This window comes from Moschus berezovskii, chromosome 2 (assembly GCF_049115385.1).
Source record: "Moschus berezovskii isolate FMDL1 chromosome 2, NW_MosBer_1.0, whole genome shotgun sequence".
Lineage (NCBI taxonomy): Eukaryota > Metazoa > Chordata > Mammalia > Artiodactyla > Moschidae > Moschus > Moschus berezovskii.
The window spans coordinates 120773242-120790562 of NC_142461.1; the positions used below are offsets into that span (position 1 = coordinate 120773242).

Here is a 17321-nt window from a genome sequence, read left to right on the forward strand (position 1 = left end):
TTCACAGTCCAACTCTCACATCCAACATGACCACTGGAAATACCATAGCCTTGGCCAGATGGACCTTTGTTGGCAAAGTAATGTCTCTGCTTTTTAATATGCTATCTAGGTTGGTCATAACTTTCAAGGAGTAAGCGTCTTTTAATTTCATGGCTGCAATCATCATCTGCAGTGATTTTGGAGCCCCCCAAAATAAAGTCTGACACTGTTTCCCCATCTATTTCCCATGAAGTGATGGGACCAGATGCCATGATCTGTTTTCTGAATGTTCAGCTTGAAGCCAACTTTTTCACTCTCCTCTTTCAAGGGGCTCTTTAGTTCCTCTTCACTTCCTGACATAAGGGTGGTGTCATCTGCATATCTGAGGTTATTGATATTTCTCCCGGCAATCTTGATTCCAGCTTGTGCTTCTTCCAGCCCAGCATTCCTCATGATGTACTCTGCATAGAAGTTAAATAAGCAGGGTGACAATATACAGCCTTGACGTACTCCTTTTCCTATTTGGAAGCAGTCTGTTGTTCCATGTACAGTTCTGACTGTTGCTTCCTGACCTGCATACAGGTTTCTCAAGAGGCAGGTCAGGTGGTCTGGTATTCCCATCTCTTTCACAGTTTATTGTGATCCACACAGTCAAAGGCTTTGGCATAGTCAATAAAGCAGAAATAATGTTTTTCTGGAACTCTCTTGCTTTTTTGATGATCCAGCGGATGTTGGCAATTTGATCTCTGGTTCCTCTGCCTTTTCTAAAATCAGCTTGAACATCTGGCATGGTTCACGTACTGCTGAAGCCTGGCTTGGAGAATTTTGAGCATGACTTTACTAGCATGTGAGATGAGTGCAACTGTGCGGTAGTTTGAGCATTCTTTGGCATTGCATTTGGGACTGGGATGAAGACTGACCTTTTCCAGTCCTGTGGCCACTGCTGAGTTTTCCAAATTTGCTGGCATATTGAGTGCAGCACTTTTGACTGCATCACCTTTCAGGACCTGAAATAGCTCAACTGGCTCATGAAACTTATTTCCTAACCTTTTAAGCACTCACTGTTTTGTTTGAAACATTCTTGTAACTGAATTGAACGCACTGGAAAGTTTTGTTTTAGTAATACTAATGCTTTTTCAACTACTAATTCATCTATTAATGGTTATATCAAAAGACAATACTGTGTATGACTAGAGAAAATATGGACGTGATTCATCACATATATATTTGTAAAGTTTTGCTTGGTTTTTTTACCTTTGACTTTCAGAAGTAAACTAGAGATATGTAAAGAATACAGTATCCACATTATAATGTTACCCGTAGGAGTGGCTGAAAAGAGCAGGGCCACAGTCAAGTCAGTAGTACTTTAATAAAATGAATAGAACCCATTATAACAACAGCTCTTTATTACATGGATTCAAATACACAGACCAATCGTGTTCTCTGAAATTTAACAACTGGATTCAATTAAAACCTGTTAGCGCATTCCTCAACACTAACTCTAAGGGGCTTCCTTTGAAATCCCTTTACAAAGCCTTGTGCAAAGAGGTTAAGCACCAGTAGTAAAGACTGTTGCTAGCAATTTTATTTCACCATCATTATTAAGAACATCAAACATGCAGTTTTTCCCTTCTATGTACATGGCATTGTAAAATGGGTACTACAGTCTGTCTATGGTACAAAGTTTATAAATACAATATACCAATACAAAGTTGAAGCCATTAAAAACATCTTAGTAACAACTACTAGGAGATAATTAAATCTGGAGTGTTGATGGAATCTATGAAGAGATTTAAAACCAACACACAAACTCAAACATTATAATAAACGTTTTACTTGGGAAGGGGTGAAAGGGGAACTTCTTAGGTGCTACTGACGGGTTTTCTCAGTTGTTCCAATTTTACTTTCTTTCTGCTATTATTTTTAAATACTGCAAAGCATTGTGAGCTGCATCACTCTGTGCACTGCTGCAGGAGATCCCCGAGCCATGACAGACCGTGATGGGACTGGTGGACAGTTCAGCGAGACACTGGTACTGTCCGTTGGCACTCAGTTCTTCTGCAATGACACATTCAAACATGATGATTAATGCCGCATGCAGAGAAAGCAGATTTTTTTGTAAAAACAATTTTTGTTACTGTCCCTCTTCCCAAGCACCTTTTTATTTGCTACTCATCAGGTGCTATTCTCTATTCATAAGAACCATTTAGTTCTTAAAATTAGTAAGAAGCATTTCAAAGTCATCATTAATTCATTATCTAAAAATCATCTCAGGTTTCCTTTTCCCAAATTCATAAATATTTTTGAATGCATGGTCTCTTAATCAACCACCTTTCCTGATCATTTTTCTGCATTAATCCTCAGGTTCTACATCATTCCCAGTATATACACATTGCACCTGACTCATTATTCAATCCCAAAGCATCAGACAAAATCAGAAGTTCCTTCAGCCCCTAAATACTCTATTTTCTCAGCAGCAGTAGCTATGATGACCTAGGTTCCCCCCAAGTCACTAAGGCTGGGCTAAGGGATATCAAATTCCTCACATACGATACTGATGTTAAATCAAGATATCAAACACACACATGAACACACAAATTAGCCAGTTATCCACTGCATTAAAAAAAAATCCACGCTGACTTGGCTTTCCAATCTGTCCACATTTGTCTATCTGAATGATCATGGGCTAGAAAAAATATAGAAGTTGATAGCTGGGATGAGATAAAGCTATAAATTGCCCCCATTTATCTCCCAGAACTGGAGCACAGTTATAAAGTGGAGACAAGATGTCTGGCCCAGCCCCCACAGACTTGGTATTTGTTCTAGAAATGTGGGTACCTTTTTATTTGTCAAGCTGTCCATCAGGGCCAGCTTAACAGACATTATACCGGCAGGGACTCTTCTTCTAACCTGGCCCTACTGACCAGCTATATCATCTCAGGCAAGCTTCTCAACCTTTCTTTGCCTTACTTTCTTCACTTATACCTAAGATAACAGAAAATTCAGATGTTCAAGCTGGATTTAGAAAAGTCAGAGGAGCTAGAGATCAAATTGCTAATATCTGTTGGATCACTGAGAAAGCAAGAGAGTTCCAGAAAAACATCTATTTCTGCTTTATTGACTATGCCAAAGCCTTTGACTGTGTGGATCACAACAAACTATGGAAAATTCTTAAAGAGATAGGAATACAAGACCACCTGACCTGCCTCCTGAGAAATCTGTATCCAGGTCAAGAAGCAACAGTTAGAACTGGACATGGAACAACAGACTGCCTCCAAATCAAGAAAGGAGTATGTCAAGGCTGTATATTGTCACCCTGCTTATTTAACTTATTTGCAGAGTACATCATGAGAAATGCTGGGATGGGTGAAGTACAAGCTGGAATCAAGATTGCCGGGAGAAATATCAATAACCTCAGATATGCAGATGACACCACCCTTATGGCAGAAAGTGAAGAGGAACTAAAGAGCCTCTTGTTGCAAGTGAAAGGGGAGAGTGAAAAAGTTGGCTTAAAACTCAACATTCAGAAAACTAAGATCATGGCATCCAGTCCCATCACTTCACGGCAAATAGATGGGGAAACAATGGAAACAGTGACAGACTTTACTTTTTTGGGGGTCCAAAATCACTGCAGATGATGACTGCAGCCATGAAATAAAAGACGCTTGCTCCTTGGGAAAAAAAGTTATGACCAACTCCAACCAGTCCATTCTAAAGGAGATCAATCCTGGGTGTTCATTGGAAGGACTGATGCTAAAGCTGAAAGTGCAATACTTTGGCCACCTCATGTGACGAGTTGACTCACTGGAAAAGACTCTGATGCTGGGAAAGGTTGGGGGCGGGAGGAGAAGGGGACGACCGAGAATGAGATGGCTGGATGGCATCACCGACTCTGTGGACATGGGTTTGAGTGAACTCCAGGAGTTGGTGATGGACAGGGAGGCCTGGCTTGCTGTGATTCATGGGGTCGCGGAGAGTAGGACAAGACTGAGCGACTGAACTGAACTGAACCTAGACAGCGTATTAAGAAGCAGAGACATTACTTTGCCAACAAAGGTCTGTCTAGTCAAAGCTATGGTTTTTCCAGTAGTCATGTATGGATGTGAGAGTTGGACTATAAAGAAAGCTGAAGGCCCAAGAATTAATACTTTTGAACTGTGGTGTTGTAGAAGACTCTTGAGAGTCCCCTGGACTGCAAGGAGCTCCAACCAGTCAATTGTAAAGGAAATCAGTCCTGAATATTCATTGGAAGGACTGACGCTGAAGCTGAAACTCCAATACTTTGACCACCTGATGCGAAGAACTGACTCATTTGAAAAGATCCTGATTCTTGGCAAGATTGAAGGTGGGAGGAGAAGCAGATGATAGAGGATGAGATGGTTGGATGGCATCACTGATTCGATAGATATGAGTTTGAGCAAGCTCCAGGAGTGGGTGATGGACAGGGAAGCCTGGCATGCTGCAGTGCATGGGGTCGCCAAGAGTTGGATACAACTGAGTGACTGACGATCACAGAATGTGCTTCATAGGATTAGTTTGAGGATTCTGTGACTTGAAATATGTAATGTTCCTAGAACGGTGCCTGGCACACAGTAACTCTATATATATTCGCTATTATTATTATTACAACCATACAGATGTTATCTTTTTATTATTTATAAGAATGGGATACATTAGTGATATATATTACCATTCTGGAAACTGTACATAGTCGGAATCCTCTATTATAATAGACGTTTTGTTTGTCAAACATATTTTGAAAAGAAACAGGTTTGGGGACAAGCCAAAGAAAAGAAAAATCATACCTATATCCAAATATGTTATATTAAAACCTTGTTCCTTTGCAATTTCACTAAGCAGCTGGATGTAATCTGTATTTGGAATACTGAGGAGGCTTCTTTTCAGTAAGTTGATCTTTTCACCAGGAGAATTCCTTAAGGAATGCCAAGTACAACCTAAAGAATGTCCTACCATATTTGTCTGAAAAACAGAGATTAACATTAAGACTCTTGGGCTGGGTTCCAATGCTACTATGAGTATTAATTAAGTAATCAACACTTTATAAAGCATATTTAAATGAATACCATTTGGTTAACTTTCCAATTTAAACTAGACAGCACTAATAAGCTCACACATTTATCAAACACCACAATATTAAAAAAAAAAAGAATGTGCAATGCAATACTGGAAGTATTTCAAAATACTTTTGTATAGCGTAACAGTCTTGGTAATATGTATAACATATTTAAGAGCATGATTAACAAATCTGCAAATACAGCTGACCCTCGAACAACGTCACATAGTATCTTCCTATATGTATTGGCATCTATACTTATCCTCTGTCTATTCTGATACAAATTTCAATGTCATTAAGTTTCATTAATTTTGTTATTCAAAATAATACACAGATAACAAAAAAATCAAGTAATACAGAATTATAAAAGCAACAATCCCCATACCTACCTTCAGTCCCCTTTCCAAAAGCAATTAATTTTCAATTTTTTATTTTTAATTATTCTGGTGGTTACCTTTGTAACAGAAATGAGAAAGCTATTGATCTTGTGGATTAATTTTTGATCAGTTACCTTGATGAATTCTCCTATTATTTCTAGTAGTTTTTCTCTAGGGCTTTATAGGGATACAATTATATTATTTGTAGTTAACGATCATTTTTATCTCCTCTTATTTCCAAACTCTTATTGTTTTCTCTTCTCTGGTTACGTTGGTTGATACTTCTAGAACAAGGTTTAAAAAAATGGTATCAGTGGGCATCCTTGCCTTTATTTCTGAAATTAATGGGAACAGATATAACATATAAACATGGACCCAAGATTTTGATTTTTTTCCCCTGAGGTATATATTTAACTTTGTTAAAAGCTTTTAAAAAATATTTGTCTACGCCAGGTTTTAGTTGCAGCACCTAGGATCCTCAGTTTTGTGGTGGCATGCAGGATCTTAGTTGCGACATATGAGACCTAGTTCCTTGACCAGGGATTGAACACCTGAGGTGTGTATTTTAAATCACAATAGGGATATTTTAGAAGCATTTATCAGTAGTGACTACCCAATAATTTTTTGGCATCTATTGAGAGGATTATGTTTTCCTTCTTTGACCCATTAATGTAATTAATTATAGCAACAGATTTACCAATGTTGAAACACCCTTGTGGTCCTAAATAAATTTATATAGAAATTTCTCTCACATTATATATATTGCCTGGAAGAGTTTAAACAGCACTGAAGATTATCTCTTCCTTGAAGATTTAACAGAACTCACCTGCAACCTAATGGTTTTGTGACTGTGGTGTCATCTCTGATCCAGCCTTAAAAGAATTGAATGCAATGTTTTCTATTTTTCTATTAAAAAAGTGAAACCAAAATTATATTACTTACCTAGATATAGTTGTTTCCTCCTACAGAACGGGCCCTTTTTATAAATCATAAGCTTAGGACACGCCTATAGTCTTCCCTTCTCGTTTTGTACCTAACATCCTATACTCAGGTAATAGACCATCACACATACCTACCTACATTTTGTGTAGCCCAATCTCTTACGCTATCTGAATGCCCAGTTGCCTACTCAATATCTTCACTGAGCTACTCCACAAACACTTCAAATTCAATATACCCTACAGTTACCTCATTATCTGCTCCCCCTTAAACCCTACTCACCTTCTGTGTTCCCCATATTACTGAATGGTACCACCATCTAGGTAGCTGCCAAGCTCAAACTGTTTACTTCTTCCTTTTTCCCTACTCTCTACATCCAGTTATGATGCCCCATTCACTTCAGTTTTCTAAGCAAGTTTTAAATTGACCATTTCAATTGCTACTACCTTTGTCTGGGTCACCATCATGTCTCATCTGCTTTTCTGTAGCAGCACTGTAGCAGGTCTCTATGACTCTAATACTCATTCATCCACCATAATGCAGCCAGACATTCCCTTCTAATGTATAAATTAGATTCTGTCCTTCCTATATTAAATTTATTTAATGACTTTATGCTACCTTCAGGATAAAGTTCAACCTCCTGAACACGGTACTTCCTGCAAGATTCAATCCCTCTTTACCTTTCCTGTCTCATTGTTTGAGACTCCCTCCCTCCAAATTTAATGCTCCAGCCATCCAAAATTACTCTGGATAACATAAAGTGTTTCACTCCTGGTCTTTGTACATGGTCTTTCTTCTCTCTGCAATTCTCTTCACTTCTGTCATCTATAGGTCTCAGCTCAGATATTACTTCCTCTAGTGAAGTCTTCCTGAAACCCTATCTTGGTTGGATCCTTCTTCTATGTTCCCAAGAAGCCCTTGTAAGGCCTAGTCTAAGGGTTCTTTTCTTTCTCAGGAGGCTGGCTGCAAACTCCTTAGGGCCAGAGACTATCTTATTCACTATATACCAGTATCTGGCATAAATCTGGGCACATATACGACTTTCCTAAATGTTTGCTGAGTGGATAAATGAATGGACATCAAGAGATGGGAGTGAAATGTCAATCTGAAGGCAAAAACAGCACTACTGACCTACCATCTTTAGAAACCATCATATTATTCTGAATGTGACTGTGCTTCCCAAGCTCTCTTTTCCAGCCACCCCGTGACTCTGGCTCACATATAGCAAGCAGCTAAAAACTGGGGTAGTGTACTACTCAACAGTTGAGAGATTTTTGACAGAACTGTGACTCTGTAGTATACCTATACAAAATGAAATCTATAACCATGTGCTGTTCTGACAGCAACACATGTTTAATCACATTAACATCACAGACCTCTCTGATCATTACTCACCAAAGAAATGTGGTTCTCTGGAGAAATATTACTGAATTTGGCAAGAAATTTCTCAGCAGCATTTCTCTTGGCTTGTTTCTTTGATGCCCCCTTTCCTAAATAAAGAAAAAAAGAGTTGTAGGTTAGAAAATAAATTAGTGTCCATAGAGAATGACCAAATGTTTAAAGCACTATGTTTGATCAGAGAACAATGTCATGGTTTTTATATACTATTCTTTTACTGACCTGACGTCTTTACTTGTTCTGCTTCAAGCAACTATTAATTGTTACATTTTTGAAGGCATTTCTTTAGCAGTTTAATAGTTAAACTTTCTGTTTTTCTTCAACAGATGTATCTCCCTAGGTCTAGCTTTAATGAACCGCATCTGGTTTAATTCTGATGAAATATTCAAATTTACCACAGTAGATCTGAATTACACCTCCCATCTTTCAATGTCTACTTCTGGCTTATAATCTCCTGTACACTGATAACTATGTGGAATTTCTTCAACATGAGTAAGAAGGGCATAGGAGAGGCTAGAGTTGAAAGATACCATAAATATAATCCATTTCCACGTTTACAGATTTAAAAACTCAGGCCTAGACATCGAGATTAAGCAATGTGCCTAACCTTGTAAATCAAGGACTGCATCAAGAACAGAGGTGAGCTTTCTGCTTCTGGCTCAGGGCTTCCTGCACTGACTCACACAACCTCTTGGAGGCAAACAGCTGCTTAGTTCTTCAGACTAATATCTAGCCAACTTAAAATTTCATTTCAAGCCACTTTTAAAATGATAAAAACATGCTCAAGAAATTAAAATAGAAATCCTTAGGAGTATTTTATTAAGTGACTTTTTTCCTCATAATTTGTGGCCTTTACACCATCGAAGTTGCTATAAGACAAAAGGTTAATTTTTACTTTATTTTTATTTCACTATCAGCCTCTTTGGAGAAGGAAATGGCAACCCACTCCAGTATTCTTGCCTGGAGAATCCCAGGGACAGAGGAGCCTGGGAAGGTTGTACCAGAGTCAGACATGACTGAAGCGACTTAGCATGCATGCATGCATTGGAGAAGGAAATGGCAACCCACTCCAGTATTCTTGCCTGGAGAATCCCAGGGACAGAGGAGCCTGGTGGGCTGCCGTCTATGGGGTCACACAGAGTCAGATCTGACTGAAGCCACTGAGCAGCAGCAGCAGCCTCTTATCAATTATCTTGTTTTTAAATGTAATCTTCTCCTAGTCCTTCTGTCTTCTAGAATAGCTATTGAAGTTCCAAGAGATTTACTACTGCTTTTTTCTCCAAAATGATGTTTAAGTCCCTATTATATCAATGAAGACTGTTTAAAGAGTCAATTATTTATCTGTATTTCCGTTACCAACCCATGATTTTTTTAAAAAAATCAAATTAAGAAGTATAAGTATTCTTAAGCCAACTATTTATACTTATTAATAAACTCAACAGCAGAAAGTTAGAGACAGTAGACTAGGAGTGTGTCAGTTTTTTTCCCCCAAAGAAGTATTTGAGACGAAATCACAGCAGAAATTTTTTCATCCTCTCAAAATATTTCGAAGGTCTTCAACTATATCAGAGTAGAAAGAAACAAATACCAGTTTCCATGAATGACTCAAGCCTGCAAATTGTGGTGTATTCTCTCTTATGAGCAGGTCCTCCCTCCTGGGAAAGGGTATATTCAGGAAGTCTCCAGCCATGATGAATAGCCAATTCCTAGAAAATCGAGATGAGCCTTTAGTACTAAGTTTTACTATGCAATGGCTCAATCACATTAATGATATTCTCTCATGGTTTTGATTCCGTTTCTATTTACATGTTTGCAGAGAACAATGATATTCTGCAGTAATTCCCCACAGATATTCCTGCATTTTACATCTTAAAAGCCCGTGACACCAAAACTGAAGCAGTTTCCTGCTGTGAATGGTGCTCTTCCGTTAAGCTACAGTGAGCTGGTTATCAAAGAGGTCCGAAGGATAAGCTACTCTCACCCTCTTTGGGGACATGGGAGAGGACATTCATTACAGGTCTCATGGCCATCAGTCCCTAAAGTCTCTTCCTAACTGACCTTCTATGCCCATGGCCTAACTGACTGCATTCGATCAAGAGCAGGTGAGGAGCAGAGAGCAAACACACACTGGAGGAGACCGAGGAAAGACAGGGAAGAAAACTACAGAAAAACTCATGGAGCAGCACGGAAACCAAATGACTGGCTGGATAACAGGCAGGGGAGCTGTCCAACAGAGCACATGGATCATCTGCAAGAAGGATGTTCTCACACAGAAACTCAAAGCTGAATATATTTTGTGGTAGAATAAGCAAGTAAGTGGACGACCTCCCTTGTCCTGCGTTAGGTAAATCAATTTGGGTTCTTTATAGTCTTCTGTCTCAACAGAAGTAGAAAGAGATTTGTCACGAGAATGGCAAGAAATATTCTTAAAATATAAAACACTCTACCCATGGGCACTGAGGTCCTGTTGATCTCAAATGAGAATTCCACAAACCAAAGGCAGATACTGTATATGGAAGAAAATCCAAAATGTAAATAAATATGAAAATAACTTCAAGTTAGCACTTTAATATCTAACGATCGTAACTTGGAACACAAAATGTTGTACCACCTAATCTTTAAAATATTAATTCCTTCTGTTAGCCTTTATATTATCAACATTTATGACATTTTTCTCCAGTAGACAAAACGTTAAGTATGGAAAAACTGTGCCACTTACCTGTAATGAGCCAATAGGATTAAGCTGGTTCTTTGGTTGCTTGGAAGGGTCAGGCATTAAGGGATCAGGAACTGCAAAACTGAACATTTTTATAAAGGGTTATAAAACAAAATAATCTTCCCCAAATTATTAAATAAAGGATAAGCATTTTCTATTTAGCTCTCCGTGCCTTTGCTCTTGCGTTCCTTCTACATGGAATACACTTTTCACCCACCTCTTCTATGGGAATCTGATCTATACCTCAGCCAAGGTACACCTCAAATGCAACTTTCTCTCAGAAGCCTATTCTTTTACCCCAATGGGACATAATTTCTCCCTTCTTTGAACCACTGTAACATTTGGTTTGATACTTTCTTAAGCAATTATTTACCATTAAGTTTTACACTCTTACAAATACATGCTATTTGTCTATCCATCACCATACCTCTCTCCTGTTCAGACTGTAAAATCCTTGATGGTAGGGCCTATGTATTACTTACGTTCATAAGCCTTGCTGTGTTTTATATAAAACAGATGCTCAATAAAAAATGTATTTAAATAAACACTATTGTTACAACCACACAAAAAGGGAAGACTAACAGGATGTTTAGCTCAGCAGTGTAACCCATACAGATCATAAATGGAGCTTTTGGCTTGATCTACCATCTGCTCTATGCTAGGATAATCTTCCTAAGATTTACGCATGTGTGCTCAGTCGCTAAGTTGTGTCCAACTCTTTGCAACCCCATGGACTGTAGCATGTCAGGCTCCTCTGTCCGTGGGATTTCCCAGGCAAAAATCCTGGAGGGGGTTGCCACTCCCTGTTGCAGGGGATCTTCCTGACCCAGCGATCAAATCCACATTTCCTGCACTGCAGGTGGGTTTTTTTTTTTTGATGGCTGGCATGAATCTGACTTGAACATGCAGAGACTGTGATTAAGGAAAAAGAGAACAACCTCTTCTGAGTAGTGTGAACTTACTAGTTAAGTGGATGATGGGTGTCTAACATGGAACAAGTTGCATTTCAAGATTACTGCCACCTTGGCAGCTAGAGTCATTTCTTCCATTACCAATGAGGCTGTCACTGCCACTTACTTAAGTTTCTTTTCTACCTGCCAGAATTTCAAGCTTTACATAGGCTGATGAGATATGAACATTCATTTACAATGCTGTACACTGAAGCTACCCAAATAATTGTGATGGAGAAGTGAGAAAGTCTCTTTATCCCATCAGGCCACTTTAGGCCTGATTTATAGCTTAGTAATTTCCATCTTATCTGCCAAGAAGCACAAATACATAGTAAAGTTTATAGCCTTTTTTTTGCTAAAGTGCCTGTGTGCAGAAAGGATACTCCGTATGTTCATTTCTACAAATATATGCAACACTATGAGTTGACCTTTGGGTTGCACCAAAATGGCATGGCCATCACCAGCAAGGAGAAAATCTAAAACCCACCATGCCATCTGGCATGTATAATGTATGACCCTAGAGAATCAAACATCATGTTATGAGAGCCAAGGCTTTCACTGGTTGGTTCTAAACGATCTGAACAGTTTAGAACTACTAAGTACACAGGAAGAACGCTGCAGGAGAACCTAAACATATCCCCAAACAGAAAGTTTCTCTAGGGCTGGGAAACAAAAAAACCCATCCTAATTCTCATAGGCCTCTGCTGTTGTCAGCTATAAGCAGATATACCCGAATGCACTCCCAAGTATACATGAATGCATGTAAAGGGAAGAATTTGAAGGCAAAACATGCTCCTCTTGGATATGCCCATTAGAAACCAAAAGACACCACTTTACGATATAAGAGATGCTCCAGGACCAGTGCTCCTTCCAAAAACCACTTATGTGTAACAAATTTATTTTGGAAAGATATGTCAAGAATAAACATCCCATTTAGCATCCTCTTATATTTGGTATATGTTCTCTAGTAGAAGGAAATCTCTTTGTCTCCTTACAAATTCAAATTTCTAAAAGAGTAGTTTTAGCTGATATTTTTCTGTCTCACATGTTGTTTTCTTCAGTGTAGAAACAAAACTCTTAATACAGTAAGATATTTGTCAGAAGCACTCTGGTTTTCTACTCCTGTACCTCATCTGGAAAAAAGAAAAAAACCCAGTTTATGAGAGCCTTCATCTAATAATGTTGTTGTTTAGTTGCTAAATCATGTCTGACTCTTGCAGTCTCCTGGACTGTAGCCCACCAGGCTCCTGTGTCCGCGGGATTTCCTAGGCGGAGTGGGGTGCCACTTCCTTCTTTGTCATCTAATAAAAGCTGGATTTAATTTCTTACGGATATAATGTCTTTAGGGGATGACAGATCTTCACAAGGAGATAGAATTTTATTAATAGAGCTAGACACTATCAACTGTTTACTTTGTTGCTTTTGTGAGCACATTCAAACTTTTAATCTTACCTCAGCCATGATATTTTTGAGCTGCAGAATACAAAGAAATTTAGCTCACCAAATACTTGCATTGGCTTTCAAAATGTTTATGGCAGCCTCTGCAGCTCTATGTTTCGCCAGCTTCTTACTTGTACCTTCACCTGAATTAAGATTAAAAAAAAACAACAAAAACAACTCTTTACATGCTGAAAAAATGTGAGGCTTGCATAGAGGTTTGCGTAGTACAATACAAAGTCACTATACGTATTATATATACACACTAGGTAATAAAAACATACACTGCATACAGTTATACATTGAAATAAAATACCATAAAATATATTAAAAATCCCTTTGATTTTAAAAATGTTAAGTATTTAATTCTAAGTATACTTGTATAAAAATCTTTATTATGTCTACTTTGTACATGTTTATTACATAAAATGATAATACAGTAGACTGTCACTATGTATGCTAAAGAAAGGCAACTTACTTCCATTATTCCTAGAGAGGAAATTCTTCTATAGCAAGAAATTTTCTTTAAAGGAAGTACTTACAGCAACATTATTGAACAGCAAAATGTGCACATTTTATTCTAACAGCCCCTCCTATACTGGATGAACCCCTCTGCTTGGCTAAACAGTCACTGGCTACCTGTTGGATACAGTGGGGGAAGGTTTTTATAGGGAATGTGAGAGATTACATTGTTATGTGTCTTTCAGACAATCTGTATCCCTTACATGGGTAGCTAAGGGGGTAGAAGAGACCAGGCCTTGCTAATAATCACGGAGACTGACGCCTAATATCAGTAAGCAACCACACAAGTAAATTATAAATTCAGTCTTTTTCCTTCTGAGTTCAAACTAGGTGTTGAGAACCTGTCCAAAGTTGTGTCAGAATGGCAATATCCATTCCTCTGATGTAGAGGAAAGAAAGGGCACATGGAACAAATGTCAGGTGTGGTTCTCAAGCATCAGAGAACACAGAAACCACACTCATTTATCCATTCACATAGGTATTATGGATACTGTATTCCTTTGAAAAACGTGGGGATTAGGAACCCTGATGCTTTGCACTGAACTATCTGGGAATTAGGGACACTGACCCTCTGCACTGAACACTCACGCATAATGTACAGTCAGCCCTCCATATCTGTGCTGCCTCCATTTCCAGCTTCCTCGGTAACTGCAGGTTCAACAAAGCGTGGCCTGTGTGGTCTTGTAGTACTTACTACTGCAAAAGATCGACATCTAAGTGGACCTGTGCAATTCAAACCGTGTTGTTCAAGAGGTAACTGCAGTAGAGAACTAAGCAGAGTCCCTGTCCTTAAAGAGCATACAGCCTAATGTGTGAGATTTGTTTATAAAAAAGATGTCTGAAATATGAAGCATCACAGTAGGCCTAAGTGCAGGTGGTAGGGTAGCGTACAGAAGGGGTAGCTCCCCTGCTCTCAGTAAGGACTCAGAAAGGTTTCATGGAGGAGGAGATAACTAAACAAGGATCTGAAAGATCAGTAAGTCAGTGAGGAAAACAGAGCTGGGGGATTAGGAAGAGCATTGCAGGCAGAGAAAGAGCAACTGTGAAGGCTCAGAGGCAACACAGAGCATGGTGTTCTCAAGCCCCAAGTTGCTGGGGCACTATGAGCTCGAAGGAGGGAACTTTGAGATGAGGTCAGAGGGCTGAAGGACAGAAGGAGAGTTCAAACAACAGTCTCCTCAATCATGTGTCTCTAACTTTAGGACTTGCCTGGGAATTTTGTTAGAACACATACTAAGAGTGGGTGTGGGCTGGAACCCGATAGTCTGCGCTTCTTTCAAGTGCCCGGGTGATAGCAAGGCTGCTGCTGTCCACACTTTGTGAAGTAAGGTTGTCAGTCACGTTAAGAAATTTGTATTCATCCAGAGGGTGATGGGAAAACCACTGAATGGATTTTAAGAGTCTGAACACTTCAAATGAACAGATTTGAATGCCAGAAAAAATAATCTGGTTTTCGTGTGGAAAATGGATACCACAGAAGCTAAAAGAGCAGCTACGAGACTGCAGCTATATTTCAAGTGGCTCAGACAACAGCAACAGGAAGATGAGAGAAGCAGACAGATTCAAGAGATACTTAGGAAGTAGGACCTGGTGGCATAATGGACAACACAAAGAGGGAGGAGAAGGAATCAAGAAGGTGAAACTCAAACCTCTACTGTGAGCAAATGAATGATGGTGGTGCCTATACTGAACTGGAGAATGCAGGGGAAATGGATTTGAGACAGAAGATGGATTCAGTCTGGGACAATGAGAGATGGAGGTGTCTTTGGGTTATCCAAGCAAAAATGCCTAGCAAACAGGCTGATGCATTGTTTTGTAACCGTGCCTGGGCTAAAGACAGAGATTTCAGAATTATTAGCTGTTAGATAGTATTTGAAACCATGGAGGTAGATAAGCTTGCACAGAAGACAGGACAGTGTGAGAAGAGTAGGGAGACTAAGCAGTCGCCACAGGTTGTTAATCTCTCACATAAAACACACTGAGGGGGGAAAATGCTACTTTTTCTTGAATTTTCACTGAACACTTAAAGACAGACCAGCTAAAGCAGTAGTGCAATGTTGAGTCTGTCGTTCATATGAGAAACTTCCAGCTAGAATCTAACTACAATCCACCTGCCCCACATAGACAAAAAAGCTTCAAAATTTTCTTAAAGGGACTTCAATGAAAATAGCAGACTCCAGATTTTCGTGGACACAAATGATGCCGTCAGGCTACCAGATGGTGGAACTTCAGCCTTCTTACTGAATTTCTTTCTTGACATTCTTCCAAATTAAATTTAGTATTCAATATTTCATGTTTGCAATTAAACAGATACATAAGAAGTAAAATGTCTACATTTACAAATGGGCTACTTCAGTTATCATTTGCTGAAGCTCAATGACCATAATCTGAATTTTGAAACTTCGCTGCCAGGTGACCTTGGGCATGTTTCTTATAACCTCTCTGGACCTATTTCCTCATATATCATAAAGGCGATAACATCTTATTAAAATATCTGTACAGTGTCAGGAACTAGAAGCTACTATGCAATACAGTGTAGTTGAGCCTTCCATCTTTCTCATTTTGCTTGGATACAGAACCAAGTGTGGTACAGTGGACCCAGAGTGCCAAACGAGTCCGTACAAAGAAGGGAGCAGGTCAGAAAATTCTGGGGTCAATGCCTCCTGGCATCTGCTACAACCTATAGAATTTGACAGCACCTTCTGATTCAGCTATGGCTGCTCCAAGAACCTTTCCTGCTTCTCCCTAATTCTTGGAAGAACCTTAGGAGGATCTTAGGGTATGTTTCTGAGCTTCTCTTGATATCTGGGGAAGAGAAAATTAGGGAGAGAATCAGAAAGTTGCAAAGTCCAAATGACCTGAGAAAGGCATCAGTTTCAAGAGACTGATCCTCACTGACGTCTCTGGCAAAAAAGGTCACTTCTTCCGAACTGAGAAGCAATACCCAAGTCTGGACCACCAGCCCCCATGGTCATGGGGTTAATACATACCTGTGCAGGTTATGTCACCAACGGTTACTCTGAAGGTGAAAGTGGGCACGTGGATTTGCACATCGGATCTTTCACATTCATAAACCGGGATGTTCTTGGTCTTCATGCCGTATTCGTGTAATACCTGAATTGGTGTTTTCCCTGGCTTAGCTGTAATCATCTTCCCCAAACTGCAAAAACCAGAAAAAGCTATGCGTTGCATGTCAAAGCGGGGAGGGAAGCAGAAGCAAACAGAGACTAGTTTTTAACAGCCATCACTGGTGACGCCGGAGGCACCGAGCTCCGGGTCGGACAGGGATAGAGCTGGCGAGGCGCGCCAGTCTCCGGGCCCCGCTGCGGAGGTCTTAAAGAAGATAACTTGAATGCGGGTGGGAGGGATTCGCGGGGGAATCGAGAGGTACGGCGGATGCTGTAACCTCCCAGGTCCCAGCCTGCAAGCCCCTTTCCCTCCGCGGCAGCCGCTCACCACCTCCGTCCACCCGGCGCTGCCCGGGGCCGCAGGGGGGGCGGGGTCCCCGGCCAGCTGGCGGCCGAGAGGGCGGGGTGGAGCGCTCGCCGGCCCGCCCGCCCGCCCCCCTGCAGCCGCTAGGACGCGAGCGCCGGGAAGGGGCTCTACCCAGAATGCCGCTGGATAGCCGGCTCCCCCGCCCCCTGCTGCCCACCACTCCCGGCCCTGCCTGGCTCGGTCCCGACCGCTCAGGAACTGACCTGAAGGTTCCGCTGTCTTCGCGCTCCATCGGCGGAGCCGCGGCGCGATGCCTGCTCTGAGACATGGCGACAAGGGACGGCTCTGCGGGAGGAAGAGCAGTGCGGAGCGACGTCCTCGCTTCCCCAGTGGGCCGGTGCCCGAGAGGAGGGATCCAACGCCGACGCCGCTGCCTCCTCCCCTTGCCTCACTGCTCGGGTTCCTCCCCGAGACGGGCGGGGCCGGAGGCGGAG

The 17321-nt window shown here is 40.5% G+C and overlaps 1 protein-coding gene across 2 annotated transcripts; it reads right to left on the minus strand.

Moving 5' to 3' along the window:
• Positions 1–1793: 1793 nt before the first annotated feature.
• On the minus strand, positions 1794–17286 carry PRKRA (protein activator of interferon induced protein kinase EIF2AK2). 2 transcript variants are annotated; one of them, XM_055398238.2, is made up of 8 exons: positions 17091–17286; positions 16383–16552; positions 12935–13016; positions 10487–10565; positions 9356–9473; positions 7765–7859; positions 4785–4959; positions 1794–2037 (listed from the first exon to the last, which is right to left on the minus strand). In XM_055398238.2, the coding sequence occupies exons 1-8, from the start codon at positions 17153–17155 to the stop codon at positions 1880–1882; spliced, it is 942 nt and encodes a 313-aa protein (XP_055254213.1). In that variant the 5' UTR covers positions 17156–17286; the 3' UTR covers positions 1794–1879. The 2 variants fall into 2 exon arrangements, with proteins under 2 accessions (XP_055254213.1, XP_088686581.1); XM_088830455.1 differs by lacking the exon at positions 17091–17286 and having other exon boundaries at positions 12886–13016; positions 16383–16520.
• Between the last annotated feature and the right edge of the window lie 35 nt (positions 17287–17321).

What these genes read in the sequence shown, in the direction of transcription:
- PRKRA (XM_055398238.2), bottom strand. Translation starts at nt 17,155, where the DNA reads ATGTCTCAGAGCAGGCATCGCGCCGCGGCTCCGCCGATGGAGCGCGAA. An exon ending in AAAGCCAATGCAAGTATTTG is followed by an intron (nt 10,566 to 12,934) that starts GTGAGCTAAATT and finishes AAAAATGTTCAG; the next exon opens with TTTTGCAGTTCCTGATCCCT. An exon ending in TATAACATATTTGGATATAG is followed by an intron (nt 2,038 to 4,784) that starts GTATGATTTTTC and finishes GTGTCATTGCAG; the next exon opens with AAGAACTGAGTGCCAACGGA.